General features: G+C 35.5%; 3 protein-coding genes and 1 non-coding gene across 11 annotated transcripts; 1 reads left to right on the forward strand and 3 right to left on the reverse strand.

The window, feature by feature from the left end:
* Positions 1–1,314: 1,314 nt before the first annotated feature.
* Positions 1,315–4,672, reverse strand: LOC108205207 (uncharacterized). Of its 4 annotated transcripts, XM_017375054.2 has the most exons (5): positions 4,527–4,672; positions 3,238–3,387; positions 2,699–3,138; positions 2,494–2,613; positions 1,315–2,385 (listed from the first exon to the last, which is right to left on the reverse strand). In XM_017375054.2, the coding sequence occupies exons 2-5, from the start codon at positions 3,377–3,379 to the stop codon at positions 1,543–1,545; spliced, it is 1,545 nt and encodes a 514-aa protein (XP_017230543.1). In that variant the 5' UTR covers positions 3,380–3,387; positions 4,527–4,672; the 3' UTR covers positions 1,315–1,542. The 4 variants fall into 4 exon arrangements, with proteins under 4 accessions (XP_017230543.1, XP_017230542.1, XP_063939101.1 ...); XM_017375053.2 differs by having other exon boundaries at positions 2,699–3,387; XM_064083031.1 differs by having other exon boundaries at positions 2,699–3,399; positions 4,527–4,666.
* A 1,235-nt stretch (positions 4,673–5,907) lies between these two features.
* Positions 5,908–11,786, reverse strand: LOC108214237 (uncharacterized). Of its 5 annotated transcripts, none has more exons than XM_017386129.2 (10): positions 11,639–11,786; positions 11,433–11,481; positions 10,569–10,871; positions 8,003–9,901; positions 7,642–7,865; positions 7,288–7,557; positions 7,081–7,161; positions 6,618–6,726; positions 6,466–6,532; positions 5,908–6,295 (listed from the first exon to the last, which is right to left on the reverse strand). In XM_017386129.2, the coding sequence occupies exons 2-10, from the start codon at positions 11,476–11,478 to the stop codon at positions 6,220–6,222; spliced, it is 3,075 nt and encodes a 1,024-aa protein (XP_017241618.1). In that variant the 5' UTR covers positions 11,479–11,481; positions 11,639–11,786; the 3' UTR covers positions 5,908–6,219. The 5 variants fall into 5 exon arrangements, with proteins under 5 accessions (XP_017241618.1, XP_017241609.1, XP_063939110.1 ...); XM_017386120.2 differs by having other exon boundaries at positions 7,642–7,901; XM_064083040.1 differs by lacking the exon at positions 11,433–11,481 and having other exon boundaries at positions 7,642–7,901.
* A 122-nt stretch (positions 11,787–11,908) lies between these two features.
* TRNAP-AGG (transfer RNA proline (anticodon AGG)) lies at positions 11,909–11,980 on the forward strand. The gene has a single exon. It is a non-coding gene; the product is annotated as a tRNA-Pro (tRNA).
* An 85-nt stretch (positions 11,981–12,065) lies between these two features.
* LOC108204867 (bifunctional 3-dehydroquinate dehydratase/shikimate dehydrogenase, chloroplastic-like) lies at positions 12,066–15,904 on the reverse strand. Its single transcript, XM_017374523.2, has 10 exons — positions 15,590–15,904; positions 14,912–15,020; positions 14,562–14,780; positions 14,074–14,414; positions 13,923–13,986; positions 13,697–13,805; positions 13,296–13,445; positions 13,073–13,221; positions 12,822–12,984; positions 12,066–12,513 (listed from the first exon to the last, which is right to left on the reverse strand). Exons 1-10 carry the CDS (start codon positions 15,790–15,792, stop codon positions 12,470–12,472), a joined length of 1,551 nt encoding a protein of 516 aa, XP_017230012.1. The 5' UTR covers positions 15,793–15,904; the 3' UTR covers positions 12,066–12,469.
* Positions 15,905–18,467: the final 2,563 nt, after the last annotated feature.

Raw genomic sequence — 18,467 nt, forward strand, 5'->3', positions numbered from 1 at the left:
AAATTGGGACGGAGGAATTAAATATATTTTAAAATTTTTGTTCAATATGAAATCAGCGTGTTAACAAACATGTTTCAAACTTCAAATTATACAACCCTGGTCAAACTTTGAAACATGTCATTCAATTTATGCAAGAAGCTGATATCCACACGTGAGTCATGAGGCACACTTCATCAAAAACTGCTTACAGACTTACAGATTATGAATGATGATGAATAGCAGAAGAGTTGTTTCTTGTAAGCACGAAAATTTGACCACAGCTGCCCTCACTTTAGTGTTTTTTTCACATATGAAAATAATATTTAATTGGATTATCTTCTGCAAGAGTAAATATGTGTGTCCTTGAAGCTAACAGATATGAAGCCATGCTTAAAACGATGATGTTTAAACTAATGCATTACTAAGCTAAATGAAACACACATTGTAGTCTCTCAGACAACCAGACTGGACTTGGAGCTTTACTGGTCAGTGGACAGCCTTAGCACCAACAATGAGAAACATGCAGATTGAATTGGAGAGAGCTGACGAACAGTAATGAGTGGTAATGACTGAATTGTCGGAGCAGAATTCTCGAAGAAATTGATCAAAGGGGGAACTGAAAGGCAAAAACTCCCAGCTCTATCGACAAATGAATTGGATTTATAGAACATCACTAACTAGGCTTCGTATTCCATACATGACTCTGAGAAGGATCTTTGAACTCTAACTCCTCTCCACTTTACCCTCATCCCAGTTTCCTGATTGACCATTTTGCTATCAGAGATGCATCAGAGGTTTAGAACATACAACAGAAGTCCATGTACGTCCTACAATTTGAAGCAGAATAGTATAAACAGGAAAAAAGAATAATGCAGGTGCGGAATATTTGCCTACCACCAAAAAAGTGAATTCAATGCTGGAGAAGAAGATAAATTCTTAACGAACTTATACCAAGAATATAGACGAGGCAATACAAACCAAACTAAGCTCAAAGGAATCATTATCTTGAACACCACATGGAAGTTTGAATCACAACACAAGAATATTTATTTTAAAGAACTCAAGAGCATTATTGTCCAACCAACAACTGATGATTCAACTTGTAGACCTATAGATGTGACACAATAAAAGTCTTCAGGCATCATACTCTATCTATATGCCTCTAAGATTTCCAATTGTAATGACAGTATTGTCTATTATCGATGAAAAATGACGGAATGTGAGCGATTTGAGCCTCTATAGAAGTTTTGCAATGCCTAAAGTCACACCTTGAATCTATAGTGATAATGCAGCAGGCTTTCATTTAACAAACCAAAGATTGCAAGTCAATCCCCATTAGCAGGAAACTCCACTTTATTTCCAAAAAGTTATGCATTATATAATAATTCAAACTTTGAATATGCTAAAAAATGTTACAAACAGTGAAAAATTCAGCAGGGGAAGATGTAGTGTACAAGCTATAATGCTGCTTTCATTGTGACTTACTGGGGACTAGTCAGGCACTGCTCACTTGCTTGCAAAACACTTCTAACTAGAAATCTTAAATTCAGACGCAATGTCGAGTCAGCGATACAACACAGAAGGGCCAGCAAAAGAATACCGAGAAGAAACTGGAGAAGATCTTGATCTAACTTCACCTGCGAGGTGGTGGAATTCTTTATTGTAATCTGAAGGCAAACCTGAGGCATATCTCGAATACAACCTCTCTCTTTCATCCGAAGCTACTCTGCCAAAATTGTTTCTGGTATCACTGCCATAAGTCTGGCTCAACTGCTTATTTTCCAAAGGCTCTGATGGAGGCAACAGATACCGATTCACCAATGAGGTGGTATTGTCATGGTAAGGATTATACATATCCACAGTATGGTAACCATCGAAAGTAGGTCTATATTCTATTGAAGAACTCTTTTGAGGTCCTTCATTCCGCCTCCTGAGTCCATAAGTCCGATAATCTTTTTCACTGAGAAAAAGTTCATCAGAGTGTGTACTTCCTCTCGGCGTCAAGGTTTCAGCGCCACTCGACGAACCCAGATTCCTACAAGGCTGCTCCCCTTCTTGATTACCTCTATAAGGACCAAACGAATGTCCTGGAATAGCAGAGTCAGGCCTTTCTCCACGAAGCCCATAACTTCTGTACTCTTTTTCCGAAAGAAAAAGAGGACTAGAAGAAGGTACATGGTTGGGATGGATATATTTCTCTGCCACCTTTTCATGATTAAAGGGAATACGATATTCAGCTGCTGAATTTCTGCTAATATATTGATCTGTGAATGATCTACCAGCACGGGTCTCTTCAACCAACTCTGGAGGTGGGAGGTAGATGCTTGGCGAAGGTTTGTGAAGAGAAGAATTTGCATCTGACTGCAGTGATGGGACAGCTTGAAATAGGCGTGTTAGCTTCTTTACCTACATGAAACAGGGGAAGATATGTAAACTACGACAAGTATCGATAACCACATTTGAAACTTGGCAGTACATATAATAAGTAACAATTGAAGGAATGGAGCTTCACACCTGCTCAATAGTTAACTCAGTCTTAAATTTGTGTGTTCTGTCATCGTAATTATCCTTGATTGCCTTTTTAAATACACTCTCAGGTAATGGACGGCAGTCCTTGTGAACCCTGAACCGAACCTGTAAAACCAATTAGAGTAACAGGCGAGTTCCAAATTATAGGTGGTCAGACCTGGAGAAGCTAAATAACATATATAGAACAGACCTGAGCAGGAAAAGCTCCACCAAAAGAAGCTGGTTCAAGCTTCATGCCACCCGCAGACGATGCCTTGTATATTCCATACAGAAGTCGAAGATTGAAGTCATATAGGAAAAGAGTGAGTCCAGGTTTTATACCCATCACAACCTCTTTTTTGTTTGCTGAGACACCCATCACTTGGTAGCGAAAACAATCTGATTTAGTTTTTCTGTTGCACATGAAAATCAGCCCACCAAGATTCTTCTCTGCCGTCTGATCTCTCTGGGTGCTTTTTTCATGCCTCAGATTATTTGCAACATTTCTTTTCTTATCAGTCTTCAACTTGTTGTCTTTTTTATTTGTTGTATCATCATCTCCACCTCGGCCTTCAGTAATTTTTACTCCTTCCTCTTGATTAGCGAACTTCTTTGCTACTTCATTTTTAGGCTTTTCTGGAGTAATTTTTCCTAAAATCAAAGATTTTTTAGTGTATCCAGCAGTATTACCGTCATTCACTTGATTTTCTTCTTTATTTGTAATATTTCCTTTGTCCAAAATTTTCTTACTTGCAGAACCTTGATTAGCTGACTTCTTCACAGTTTTCTTTTTAGGTTTCAAAGATTGAGGAGTTTTCTGTTCGGATGGTAACTCTGATTGAGTAGATTCAGCAACATTCCCTTTTTTCTTCTTATTTTTCCTTGGTGCCATAGTACTCCCTGCCAGTCAAACTTCTCAAATGAGGAATATCGAAGGGTGTTTATAAGAGCTCAATAGCTCACAAGTGAGTAAATTTGATGGATAAGTATGATTTGCAAACATGACCCCAGTTTAGCTTTTACTAAATATTTTGATGCTCCAATGTCCTCAAATGATGGTTTTAAGTATCCTGTATCAACTTCTACTCTTTTACACGCCTTCTTCAGTAACCAAATGAATATACACTCCACAAACAAGGTAACATGCATATTCCTAACATATTCGAGTAGTGACTAAACATTGCCATGGAAGAGTCATAGATGTACATAAGCATCAACGGATATTAAGGGGGCGTCTGGATCATAATTAATGAGCCCAGTTAACGGGAATCAGAACCTCAAACCCATGGGTTGGTGTTTGGATTAGTAATTCTTTGTATGAAATAAGAACCTCAATTCCACTTGGTGGGTATATCATTCCTTACCCACCCCTTAGGATACCCATTCCCATACCCCACATTCCCGTACCCCTCATTCTCATTCCCACCTGCCATCCAAACGCCCCATAAGTTAATTTACACTATCAATGACAGCAGGTAAACCACATCATCTAAACCTCTAAAGTCTGCAGTTTCACTTCTAACAAAGAAAAAAAACACATGTTCGGGAACTGTTAATTACTATGCAATTTCACTTCTAACAAAAAAACCACATGTTCGAGAACTGATTGTTATCATCACTACTAAAAGTAAATGTTTTATAGTTCCCTAGAGATGGTGATTTATATCAGAAGCCATTGCCACTAAGCCACCGAGAACATCTTCATTACATTGAAATCGAATTACAAGACAAAACTAGTTCCTCAACTACACCTTCAATTTAGAAATAGAATCAGCTATATTACAAGAAAAGACTTGTACATGATCTTTGAATCATCTGTGAGGGGTGTAAACATTCATACACACACACGCATATGTGTTGATAATTGAAGCAGAAAAAAGTGATCTTTGAGCTAATTAGTGGCATAAAGGAGCAAACTTTAAGCAAAAGACGAAAGATTAAATCTTGCAAAAACCAGTAAAAGTTAGAATAAGCTAAATCGAAGACATGAATGAATGAGAGATGATAAAATAAATTGCATAAGAGTTGAATTGACATACCGCTTTCGCGAATTCGAGAGAGAGATCGATTAGGTTTTGTATCTGATTGGATTGAATTGAATTGGGGAGAAACGAGCTACTTATATGTTCTTACCAAATTTAGCCCCACTGATATGAATATAAAATATACAGTTTTTTTCTTTTGGTTTTTCTTTTTCAAGTAAATATACAATTCAAACATAAGTTATCTCTCAGCCTCTGCAGAGGATGGTTCAGTCCGGAGTAAAAATTATTATTAGGTCCGGGTAAAAATTAAAAAATCAATTATATATCATCTGATATATATTTGTTTGTTGGAAAAATTTTGTGGGTGATTTTTTTTGCTAAAATTGTCGGTGGGCTCTAAATTAAGTAATTAGATTATAAATAAAACAGAAATTTCTTTTTAGAATTCAAATTTAAAGCTTTTGATAGATGTCGAATGTGATAATACTCACATATATTAAGTAGGAATTTTAAGTTACAATACCAATCAATGTGATAATCTTTAATTAAATTAAATTATGATAATTTTAAATAATATATATATAATGTCTATACTCAAATAATATTTGAAATGTATATAATAATACATTATTATTTAGCTATAAAATTATAGCTATAAAATTTATATATTAATATATATATATTGAGCCATCAGTGAACATACATATAACTATTCATATTCATATAAAACTACCTAATATTTCTATTATATCAAAATAAATTTATTATATTTATATGTTATATTATCACATTCAAACACATATATACCATCTTTATTTTGAATACAAACAACATCGTTTCATTACATGTATATAATAGATTTTTTATTTGGATAAATATAACTTTTTTGAACTTTGTTGACAATCACAAATATTTTATGAAATATAAAATTTTAAAAAATAAATTAAAATAAACTAGTTCAATTCAAATTTTTAAAAATATATAAATTATACAAAAGGAAAAAGTCGTGTACAATAAAAAAATTATTGACTTCAGAACTTAACTGTTAAAAATTTTATTAGATTTGTTATTATTTAGAAAAAACTGAACTACAAAAACAAAATATGAAAATACGCTTACAACATGTTCCATTTATGTAACCCAAATTATTTAAATTGTTTAATTAATTATTAATTATACTTCCTCCGTCCCAAAATACAAGTCTCTTTTGAAAAAAAATTACCCATAATAAGGAAATATTAATTAGATAATATCTTCTCACTTGTACCCCCAACATTGATATACAATTTTCAAGAAAGATAATTTTGGAACAATTTCAATATATTTGCATTAGACACGTATTGTGGGACAAAAATTTCTTTAAAAAAGACTTGTATTGTGGACGGATGGAATATATTTTAAGGGGGGTACTAAATTAGAGTTCAAGAGATATTAGTAGAAAACAAAGGAAACCAAACACTCAATTTAAGTACCTCATATCATGCTATGGTTGACAGTTACAATGGACTTCAATTTGAGGAGTTATAGTACTTGCGTTGAAGATGGACATTGAAACAACAATTACACAACAAGAAAGGGAACTTGAATGTAGTACTAAAAGACAAGTCTGCTGCAAATAATTTAATGTACAAAATCATCTCCTTCCCTGAACAACACTTGCCAGTATTCAAGTCTCAGCTGCCACCACTATGACTAAAACAGAGAAGAATTCAAATAAAGCTATGTACATGAGCAGCTGCACGAGTTGTTATATTTGAATTTTGGCTCTTCGTGAATAAACCTTCATGGAATTCTTCTTGGCATAATCTGCAAAGAGCTGATGGCTGACACATGAAAACAAAATCACTTTAAGTAAAACTAGGTAGTTGTAAACTTGCAATCCAAAACTTATGCTTGTAGGAAATGTGACTATATTACAAGCAGCTAGATATTAAAATTCAATCTTAAGTATCTAGCTTAACCAGTTTCTACATTATAGCATTGTTCGACTCACCTCAAATAATCTAGTTTCTGGGTAACGATCCCACTTAGAAGAAGCTCTGAATTGTAGACAGGCATGCCTGCAAAAGTATGAGAGTCGCAGCATACCATCAAATTTATAAGTCATTGATTAACCATCTTAAATTATGGAGAATGAATCTCTACCTTTCTCAAGGAATGGCACACAAGTCTTATAATCTTCTTCGCATGAAAGGATCAATAAATCTTCATGAATTAATTTATCCTGTGCAGTTGTCAGAATATTCTCCACTGGCTGGAAAAAAATCATCAGAACCTCATCTTTGGATAATACCAGATATATGCGCAAGCAGCATTATACAGTAGAAAGTAGCAATGACTAAATTAGGGAAGTCAACAAATGGGATTGAATGTCGAAGATATGCAGCATCTGACTATCTATAGACTATAGGTCAGGATGGAAAAGTGCTTGAAATTCATAGTTATCTTCCAAGAATGTCTTTTAGCTACGTTCACATAAAGAATGGTGTCTTTGATACTATATATGTGTTGCCTCATAAGTCATAACTGACAAGTGACATCAGGAAGAACTTCACAGATAACTGAACTGCCACCAATTAAATCAAAGAAACTTAATAGAGTTATATACCTGACCACTAACTGACTTGACCAAGCTTTCAATCATCTCTTTGCAAGGTTTGACGCTTTGAGTGATTAAGACTCTTTGACCCTGGCAAAAGATTGTCAGAAGATGAAACTTAAATAAAAAGAGTGTCATAGCATGATTATATACCAAATATAAGCATTCCGACACTAATTGTGACTGAGATTAAAGCAACAAGAAACAAGCATGTACCTTAAGAAGGGGATGGTGTCTAGCTCGATTTAATGAAACAGATAAATCAAATCCAATTTCCTTCTCCTTCTTTACATCCCTCAGGATATACTTTTCCTCATCAACTAAACAACCAGCTTCTGCACAGTTCTCCAACCATAAAGGTGTCACTACTGGTTTACCAAGAGCAACGGCTTCCAACATGTTCCTTGTCCGGACAAATCTGTCAGTTATGAAATGTGTAGCTTTTGAACAGCAAGAAGCAACAGAGATCCCTAGCCGTGCCAAGATCTGAAAGACAAAGAGAAAGAGATAATGTAGAGACCAAAATAATAGAAAATTAGAGGCGAGAAAATTTAAAAGCATACGAAGAACCTTTTTTTGTTGTTTTCTTATGTCGTCATTCAAGCTTTGACTAAACAACACTTGAACATTTGCCATGTTCCTTCGCCTTCTCAAATCTTTGGACACAAACTCAGGAAGGGATTCAGCAAACCCTAATCGACTGAGCTCTTTCATTAGAGGCGATCTCGGGGATATTTTCTTGAGCAATTGCTTGCCGACTCCGGCACCCCCATGAGCATGTAATAAATTGTATTCTGCAATTGATGACACATCAGGTATTAGATCCTTCCCTGCATCAGTCGATAGATTCACAGCAATTGAATTTATTAACTATATAAATTTTGTTCGAGAATTAGAGGAGAGTCACAGTTCAAATTTACTAAACGCTCACCTGCATTCTCCCTGGAAAAGCTTTCTACAAATTTCTTATTTAACAGCGGCTGAACTTGACAAATTGATCGTGGTTTCCTGACTGCTTGTAAGATAGAATGATTGGCACTGAAGTCTGCTTCTGACTTTTGAGAAATTCCAACAGACCGAGTGCTGATATTTTTAGCAAGTCCTGGTGAAGATGAAGCATAATGATTACCTGATTTTAGTAAGTAGCTTAGTACCTTAGGATGAGTTCTTTTCCTTTTTGGATAGGTCCAGATATCTAGCTTTAAGTGGCTGGTAGTGACAGCTGCAGATGAATCAGTTTGCATTTGTTTTTTTGAGTTGCTATTGGTGGCTCCACAATGTGCGTTAGTAACTGGCTTTGGTAATTTATATTTGATGTCCACAGCTTGAGAATTAACAGAATTTAGCTTCCTCCTCTTTGTTCCTCTTTCAAGGCAATCCACCTCTTTAACGATACAATTCAAACTTTCTCTAGAATTGCATGGTGGACCCTCTACATTTTGTGGCGAATGCACCAAAAACTGCCTAGTAGAACAAGCAAAGGGAGAACTCTTGACCTTCCCTCTACATTTCACAATGTAGGAGTCACGTTTAACAGATTTTGAAGACCCGGCCTCTTTGATATTCTTCTCTTTTACTGGCAAAGTTTGACTCATTAGTTTCTTTATTTCCCTCGTCTTGTTTTCATTTGCATCAAGTTCAGAGGGAGAAAATTTAATTTTGTTCAGCATGTCAAGAGACTGCGCCGTTCTGTTCGGATCCTTCGCAGTGACTTCTGAATCATCGCCCACATGAAAGGAACTACATTTTGATGCTCCAGTCACCACCTCACTTCTCAATGTATCTTCAGGCGAGTTTTCCAAAGCTGGAGGGGCATTAATATTTTTACTCGGTGGGGTGACATACATTAAGGCTTCCATTGCCTCAGCAGCCATCTGAGTGTCAAGGCCAACATCAAACATATCATATGCATCTCTTTCCAACACATCCATATTCGACTGCTGTGCGAATGATTCTACATCAGCATGGTTATCCAACTGGTTGGTGATATTTGTATCACTTTTCAACTCAGTAGCTTGCATCGACTCAGAAGTTTCATTAATTTTGAGTGTCATTTGTGTTGAATCTTTATGTTCATTATGTGCCACTGCCATCTGCAGCTTTTCAACACCAAAATTATTGTCTTTCTGAGGGTTCAGATCACTAAAATGTTGAGACTTTGTAGATCTCTCTCGGAGACCTTCCTTGTTGCTTTTCACATGAAAACCTGCCAGTTCATCAGTTTTGTTGCCGGACCAATCGAAGACTTCAAACTTTCCATATGTGGATCTAAGGTTGGCCTGCCTTGCCAAAGCTTGAGACCCCTTCCTAAAAAGAGAAGGGGGAGACACAATCTTGGTAACCTTCCCTCTTTGGACATCAGGAGACATGCCTACATCAATACCTGATAGATAGAGATCCACCACACTCAATGCATTAGCTTGTGAATGCTCTCCAGGCTCCTGAGAATCGACATAACTCAGGGGTGAAAGATCATGGCCATTACTTACCCAGGAAGTACCTTCTCTCCCTTCAACAGCCTCACATTTGCTTAAAGGTACCTCCCTTTCGGAGCGAGCATCTGCTGTGGAAAAATTACTGGCCACATCTATGCTCTTAATAAAATCAGCAGAGGAAGTTATCTTGCCATCACAACCCCAATTCCTATTATCTACCGCAACTTCCTCTATATTTCCTTGCATTGCTGCTTGACATTCTACTGCATTTTCATAGCCCCCAACTATATGCTGTTTCTTCCAGGTAGCCTCTGCATAGATGGATTTAGACCCAGTATCACTTCCTTTGTAAATTGAACAACTTTGTATTTTGCTACCCCGTCTTCTGAAATATCCTGAGAGAAACTACAGAAATTATTATACAATAAATATAATTACTCCGATCTCTGATAATTTGTGTATCAGAAGAAAAGTGGTTCACTCAGCTGATATAGAATTCTCATTATATCAACAAATTACCAGTATACCACTCTGCACTTATTGGTTAGTTTTTGACCGAATCAGTATCCTAATGCTTTCGCTTAGAGAACTCTATAATCATCTCTAGGCTCATTTAACATAATCTTCTACCATCATACACCTCAAATAAGCACCTACTATTCATTCCACAAATACTACCACTACTACAGCCACCGCCATGACTAGTAATCATAAATGATTAAAATGACAGAGGAAGTGGAAAGGAAGTACCAAGTATCAACAACTAACCAACTCTTGTTTTTAAATTTCGACAAAAGCAATAAAATAAATATTATAGGATGATTAAAGAGTCGTTACAGTGAAATGGTGGATGTGAATGCTAATACAAGTTCTGTATGAAGGACACTACAACTTAAATAAATTTGTTGTGTTTAGACTTCAAAAACCATGATCCCTATAAAGTAAATGAAACAGAATACAGAATAAATATATTAATATATACATATATATCAGTAAATCACGGATAGATATTGGCGCGAGATTAAATTGACAATCATCCCTAGCAGTATAATAGGTACGAACCTACATAAGATTGATTACTAGCTGGGCTGAGCTGCCTCTTGTCCATTACTTCTGTGTCCCCTTCCAGACTTATATCTGTTTTACCAGAAGGAAGGTTGTTCATCAAACTCACCGTCTCGGTACTTTGTATTCCTTCATCATCACTATCCAGCACAACTTTGTCAATGTCACTATCTAAAACCTCAGTATCAGCATGAAGAATTTCCAACTGGGTTTCTGACAAGGGACTATCCGCAATAATAATGTCATCAAAAGGTTCAGTGTCTTGATATTCAATCCCATCACTCGCTTCATCTTTAATGCCTATTCCGAGAAGAAACACATTCCATATAAAATCAAGCATTATACTTAACCAGATACACAAGTAAAGCGAACTCGGCAGTAATAGAATATTTGTGAACCATCTCGTCCAATTATAACTAGTTATTTAAGGTTTTAACTGTAACAACAAAGAATAGGCTGCAGAATACAAAAATCGAGTTCTTAAGTAATGCACTGTTGGCCAAGCACTGGACTCCACTCATATGTATATTCCATTCAATTCAACATTTTACCAATTACTTTACAAAAATACGGACCAATGCACATTTCATCTAATCATTCTACTCTACACGCACAACACAAAATTGCCGAAACCCTGGCCTGATTACAACACATGTAAAAACACAAATTACTCCAAAACCAGGCAACACTGATTCCAATACCTCCGTAACCAGTTCTCTCATACGACAATCAATTACAGACACAAAAATGCCTATACTATTCAGTACTTAAATTGAAAACAACAAAATCATCATATACATGAATTAAGCTGCATATATGTATCATGTAGGTATTTGAAATTGAAGAGAAATCACGAAATACCAGGCGACGAAGCTGCGGGAACTGAGTCACAACTCGGTAACATCATCGGCTGCATAAATAGTAATAACAAAAATAAGAGAGGGGAGAGAGAGAGAGAGAGAGAGAGAGAGAGAGAGAGAGAGAGAGAGAGAGAGAGAGAGAGAGGGACGGGGGGGAGAGAGAGGGAGAGAGAGAGGGGGGGAGAGAGAGAGAGAGATTATTCTCACAGGTTAAGAAGCGGTAACTTTTGAAAATTGATAGTTTGAACTTTGAAGAGGTGGCAATGGCACGGGAAGATTAACTTAATTTACTGCCTCGACATGCGTGATTATTTACCGACATGAGTAGTGGAACACAGGTAATTAAATGCTGTGCCTGGGTGATGTTGATGAAATTGGGGGAGATTTGAAGGGGGAACGGAATATTATGTTTTGGAGGGAAATTTCCTTTGCTTGTTTTCATAACTTTAAGCTATATTTGGAAAGCTTTAACAGTAAGGGCATTTGGTCTAGTGGTATGATTCTCGCTTAGGGTGCGAGAGGTCCCGAGTTCAATTCTCGGAATGCCCCTTTCATATTTTGTTTTTTGCTTCTCAAATGGTACAGACTCCAGATTAGTTTTGAATACTTGTTGTTATAGGCAGTGAACATTCCATGGTGCAAAACCGTTTGCAAATATAAGAAAGAATGGATTTAGCCATCAGTGTGTTTACAACACTGAAATTTCTTATTTACAAAAATTTAAAGCTTATACAAAAACACTGGCTTTGGAACTAAAATTTTACATTATTTTTGATCATCCTTCCATCAAGGTGTAGCAGACTAGCAGTTGAGTTGCTCTGCTCTTTCCACGGATCAAAGTAATAAAAGCCTAATCTGGAGTACACCTTCTCGTCGTCCAGATTCATTACTACATCCCGTCGTTTATAGAGCAAGCACGTACACTGGCATTTGTATCCGTCAGCAACCCTAAGCAATGGAATGAATGTTTTGATCACCTCTTCGGTTGGCCATTTTTATCAGTAACATCACGGGACTGACTTGAGCTGATAGGATCGGTCAGAAATGTTCCAAAACAGTCCTCCTCATGAATTCCTCTGGCACTGGCAATGGTATGAAGAGTCAGCTAGGATAAAAACTTTCTAATTTTATGACTTATAAGTCAAAAATCGTTCTTAGATGTAATTTCAAGTATGATGTAGGTCAATCCTTGGAAAGAGCAAAACCAAAGTGATTGTCTGCTGACCACTGAGTACTGACCAGGGGATTATTTACATTTGAGTAATTGCTTCTTTGGTAACAATCATCAGATTAAGTAGCTAAAACATCTATTGTATGAGATAAAAGCATAGACTTAAATGAACAATTAAAAGTTTTCAGAGAAAGAATTGGTAATTGAATAGAGAAGTACCTAATCCACCAGTGAACAACTTAAACTGACCCATTGCCTGCCTGATGAACATCTCGACACCACTAACCACCATGGCACCAACCTCCGTAGCCTCTTGCATTAGCCGAGTGTTTCTAGGTGTGTATACAGCATCAAAAATCAGATCATATGATCTCAATGCCTCCTAAAGCCCAAATAAGTATTAATTAGTACATCATTCTTCTTGTGGAAAGTAAAAACAAGAACCAAATCTACAAAAAAAATAAAAAAACCTTCGGTACAGGAGTTTCATTTATTTTTGGTTCCATGCCGATGGCTGAAGCATTTGCAAGGATCATTCCATTCTCAGGGCAGAATGTGCCTAAACTTTCAATCGGAAAAGCTTCACCAGAAACTGATTGTGCAAGAGCCTTTGCCCTCTCTTTCAAAAAATTGTCAGTGTCAGAAGAAGAGAAAAGACATCATATCCAAAACCGAATAGTCGAAGATTCTTACCAAATTTGCGGTTGAAAATGACAACCCGCGCCCCTCTGCTTTTAGCACCAAATGCCAGTGCTCTTCCAGCACCTCCAGCACCAACTAGCACAAACACTCTTCCAGCTAATGGAGAAGCTTGTGATGCTTCCCCGTTGGCAATTTGCCTTTCTGTTCATACCATAAGCAAATTGTTATCTTAAGGTCATTAAATGCACTAAAGATATGCTATAAAACTTCGTTCCCTTAAGTTTCGACTTTTAACCTCATCATATATCGAATTATGTCCTCCAAATATTAAGAGCCCTTCGTCGTGATGAGTATTATACATTTACAATCAGGTGGAACTTCATCTGTCGATTTCCAAGCATAATAAGCAGTATATATGATGTATTAGTGGCAGAATGGACTATATGTTCTACCTCTGAGCCCATCTTCAATAGCAGTTATACAAGCCTCACAGTCAGTGTTATAACCAACCAGTTTACCATCAGTAGGCCGCCTCACTATCGTATTAACAGCTCCTATGGACTGATTCAGATACAGAGAAAAAGGTTAGATACTTCTAAAATAGTCCTTATTACATACATATAATCTTATGCAAACTTATATTGTTTTACTGATTCTGTTGTTTTCTTCTTTTAATACCTTAGCAAGGGGATCGACTTCATCACAACAGTTCACTGCATCTTCCTTATGTGGGAGTCCAACACTACAAGTCCACGAAACATAATGAATAACAAGAAGGAGATACTAATATCAGATGATTAAATTTCTTGTTGTATCTAGTAGCGCATACCTAAAACCTGCATAGTCATTCCCGGAGTACACACGGAAAAACTCCTTGATATTGTCAACAAGTAAGGGAGCGTAGATTCCATTATATCCCAAGTGTCTGAATGCAGGATTGTGCAAGAGAGGGCCTTTGCTATGGCCTACAGGATTTGAGATTACGCCAAATACTTTTGTATCAGCATTGACACGTTCTAGCTCATAAATTTGTTTGATGCTTTCTACAAATGGCAATCCAGGTATAGATTTGCCCCCTAGAGATCCAAATACTAGGAAAGAACCATATTTTGGCCCCAACAATTGGCTTATAAGACCTCTGTCGCCAGCAGCTCTTGCAATTACCGGAACCTGTAGGCACATACATATGTAAGATACAAATTTAATAGCTTTAGAATGTCTTCAAGAATTCAAAAGGAAAAATTGTTACAAATGCATATAGAGATATTAATCTTAAAATAGGAAAGCGCATTCTATATTTATCAATCCATGGCAAACCTGACAATGAGTAATGATGTGGAGAATCGGTGCAACGTCTGTAATGTAAACTACATCAATGACAATTTTGATGATATCTGCACCTGTACATTGCATGAACGCAATCAGATTGCCAAGTTTCTCTATTGATGGATGCCCACCATTCACATAGCTCGATACAATGATCTTCGTGTTGGACCTTTTGTCCATAAGTTCACTTATCAGAGTATCAGAAGCCACCTGCAAGTATCATTGACAACTACAATTAAAACACAACCAAAATCCAAATATATCAAATCACTAGTAAAGACTATACAATACTATAAAGATCCATTGATAACAGATGAGTCATGATAAAACAACTAACCAACCTCAAGCTCAATCTCAACGAATTCCACATCTAATTCAACAGCCAGTCTCAAAACTTGCAAGCATGTCTTCTTTGAGTCTTCAATCTTCGAGTTTTTCACTTCTTTAGACCTTCCATAAGCACAATAAAATCACATATATTAGTACCAGGCCAATTAAATTCTCAAAATCGCGCCTACAACATTTGTGCCCATTATGCTGCATGACAAATTCTTTTTTTTTTTTTGCTAAATTAGCATGACAAATTGTTGTTGATGAAGAACAAATCAATTTCTACAATGTCTTTATCTGAGCCATCTCTCATACTCTGTGAGCAGTATATGAAACCAAATGAAATTAGGCTTGTCTAGAAAACTGTACTGGCCACCTACCACCACCTCTACCAGTCAAAACATCATACTCTCACAAGATAATATATACAATTCTTAACTAATCAAAAGAACTATAACCACACAGCAGGCATGGATGCATGGTGGCTGGCTGTGCATCACCATTTTAATGTAAATAATCAGCTTCATTTTAGTAGGCTTAATTAAATATGATCCATATGCAATTAATACTTAAATTTTTTCAGTGAACAGACATTATTGCAGAACTGTAGAAAATTATTATTTGGTGGACCATGCAACAGTGACGGAACCACGATTTCGAAAAAGACGGGACTAGGCCCCTAAACCAACCTGTAAGAGACAATGGCAGGAAGAGGCCTGTGCTGCAAGAGATGCTGGAGCTGGGAAATGTGGGAGAAATTCAAAGAATGGACAGAGAGTTCCACAAGATCAGCTCCTTCTTGCTTAGCTTTCTCCATTGATGATACCATCTCTTCAATGCTTTCACATTCTAGTGTTGCACATACTAGCAGCTGGTTCTTGAAATACCCCATGTAAACTAATATCTTGGTTTTGAAGATTTTTTTTAGTAGCAAAATAAAGAGAAGGTGAACTAAAAGAAGAAAGATGAGCTGAGAGCCAATCAGTGTAGCAAAAGCTCCGTGTGCACAATGACACGTATTTATAGGGACAATGTGACATTGTTTAGTCGATTTTGGTAATAATAATTGAATTTTTAGCCCTGTAATAAGAGGGTTTTTTGTCTGGATAATTTATGTGAATTATGAGATCAAATATTATCACTTCGAAATATCTGCCGGGCCGCCGTGTCTTTTCTAAACGTATGGTTTAGTCGACGTATTTTAACTGTTTAAGTCGTGTGACAATGTATCACGCTTTTATATTTTATATATGTAGATTTATTCACAATTAAATTAGAATTTTTTATAACAGAATAAGTGTTACATCTAATTTTTATAACTAATTTGAAATATAAAACCAAATAATTTTACATTTTACTTTTTAAATATTTTTTGGCGTAAAAATTGAACATCTTTTGTTTTTATTCAAAAAAAAAAATCTGCATGCGGAAATTTTAAAACTGACATTTGTTTTGGGATAAACGGGATATAAAAGAATTATCGTACATATTGGTGTGATATAAAGTTACACTAAAGTGTAAATATAACTATCATCATATATTATTGTCATACGTTATATTAAAACAAATACATATAAATAAGTGCTATTTTTGTATTATGTATATCTATCATCAAAATTATTTATTTTATCATTTATCAAAATATAGATGTCAGTTTATAAACTTATAAGTTTACATGTTAAAAAATTACGGAGCATGTTTTCTGCATGATTTAAAAATTTGCCAGTTCCATGTGCTAAGATATCTATCAATCTTTCCTGAAGAAAAAATAAGATATCTAGTAGTACTAATTTATGTGACGATAAATATTAGAGTAATACTTCCGTATGAACACGAGCCTAGCAGATAACACGTGACATAATTAATCATCCTGAACTCTCAGGAAGATTAATTAATTGATGATGATGATTGAGCCACGGATTAAGTTAAACTCACAGCAGCCGCATGTACTTCAGTGACAGAAACTTCTTTTCCAGAGAAAAGATTGGCATAAATGTTTTTCTAATAAAAGAACGAAAAATCAAAATCTTGGATAGAGTAGAATAACGTTTTTTGTTTCCGTCTTCTCTATGATGCATCTTTTGCGGTTCGGGAATGCAGTATTTACTATTTAGAGAGAGGCCGGTCAGATAAATTATTATATTCGTGAATTTAATTTACCCAAGTTTACTTTATTATTGTGTATAAGTAAGGGAAAAAAAAAAAGGAAAGTATTATACGTTTAACGTTCCAAGCTGATCCGCTTATGTGAAATTCTTAAAAAACAAAAAAATCATTGAAATTGTAAACCCATTAATTTACAATACTTAAATGAAAAAAAATAATTAAATTTCTCAAATAACATAAATCCGGCTCTTTTTCAAAGTAATCTACGTCATCTATGAAGGGAAGGGATATATACCAACACAGAATGACACCGAGCAAAAATCTTATTTACATTTATAAACAACATCAGGGAAGTCCTTTAATTTATGATCTTCTCAAATCATAATTTCGTCCATCCAAGACCGTTTAAATGAGAACATTAATATCTTGATTTCATAAGTATGGATTCTTGATAACCAGATTAAGAGTTGGCCACGAAGAACCAATTTTGTTTTTCATATTTGCATCCATATTTAGGCATTTAAATTAAATATTTGATAAAAAAATAAATTCATTAACTAAGATATCAAATTTAAAATTAGTGACAGTGCCTATTGACTTGTATATGTTTAATAAATTTTACACACACACATAATTGTAAGTTTTAATTTATAGTTATTATATTTTTATAGTATTAAGTTTTATTTAGACAAAATGATAATTATTTGAGTAATTCAAACAAAAATAATATTTAATGTTATTGGATCATATTCAGTGAATCATAAGTATTCGATTATAAAATATAAATTATGATTCTGCCTCATATTCGATCTGAACTCTAAATATCTGATATCGATTTATATCCAAATAAAATGATACGAACTATAATCTGGATAATCTAAAAATAACGTGATCCTAGCAGGGAGAGATATGTCGTGCACCGGGATCATGTTAAAGCCGTAATTGCATTTGCATATTTTTTTTCTTTTCTTTTTTGCCTTTTTGAATCACAAAATTTAAATTTGAACACTATTCATTTCCAACCTCGTTCTTAGAACTGACATGACTTCCTGATATCAATAGGAGTAATGGTTTATGGTCTCGTTATTCTCCGTGCCACAATAAATATACAAAAACAGTTGTAATCCATGAATTACAGTTTCATAAATAGCGGGACCGTTGTAGAATAAGTGTGTCACGTTCAATATCGTACCCCATTGACCTTATAATATCGTGATTTAACGAATTGCCGATAGCTGCTTCTTTGGCTTTGAATTGTCATGAATCCATTGGCCATAAATTTGACAACGCATAGAGGAGGTTTTGTTCAGTTTTGATAGGCTCACTTGATTGCACAACGGGATAGGGATTCGGTTATAGCTTCGATGAATATATAAAAAATAAAAATGCGAGCAATATATATTTTCTGAATTTCTGATATGTACCCCTGCATATTACGAGATCTTCATGTACTTTTGTCCC

Source organism: Daucus carota, chromosome 1 (assembly GCF_001625215.2).
Source record: "Daucus carota subsp. sativus chromosome 1, DH1 v3.0, whole genome shotgun sequence".
NCBI classification, from domain to species: domain Eukaryota; kingdom Viridiplantae; phylum Streptophyta; class Magnoliopsida; order Apiales; family Apiaceae; genus Daucus; species Daucus carota.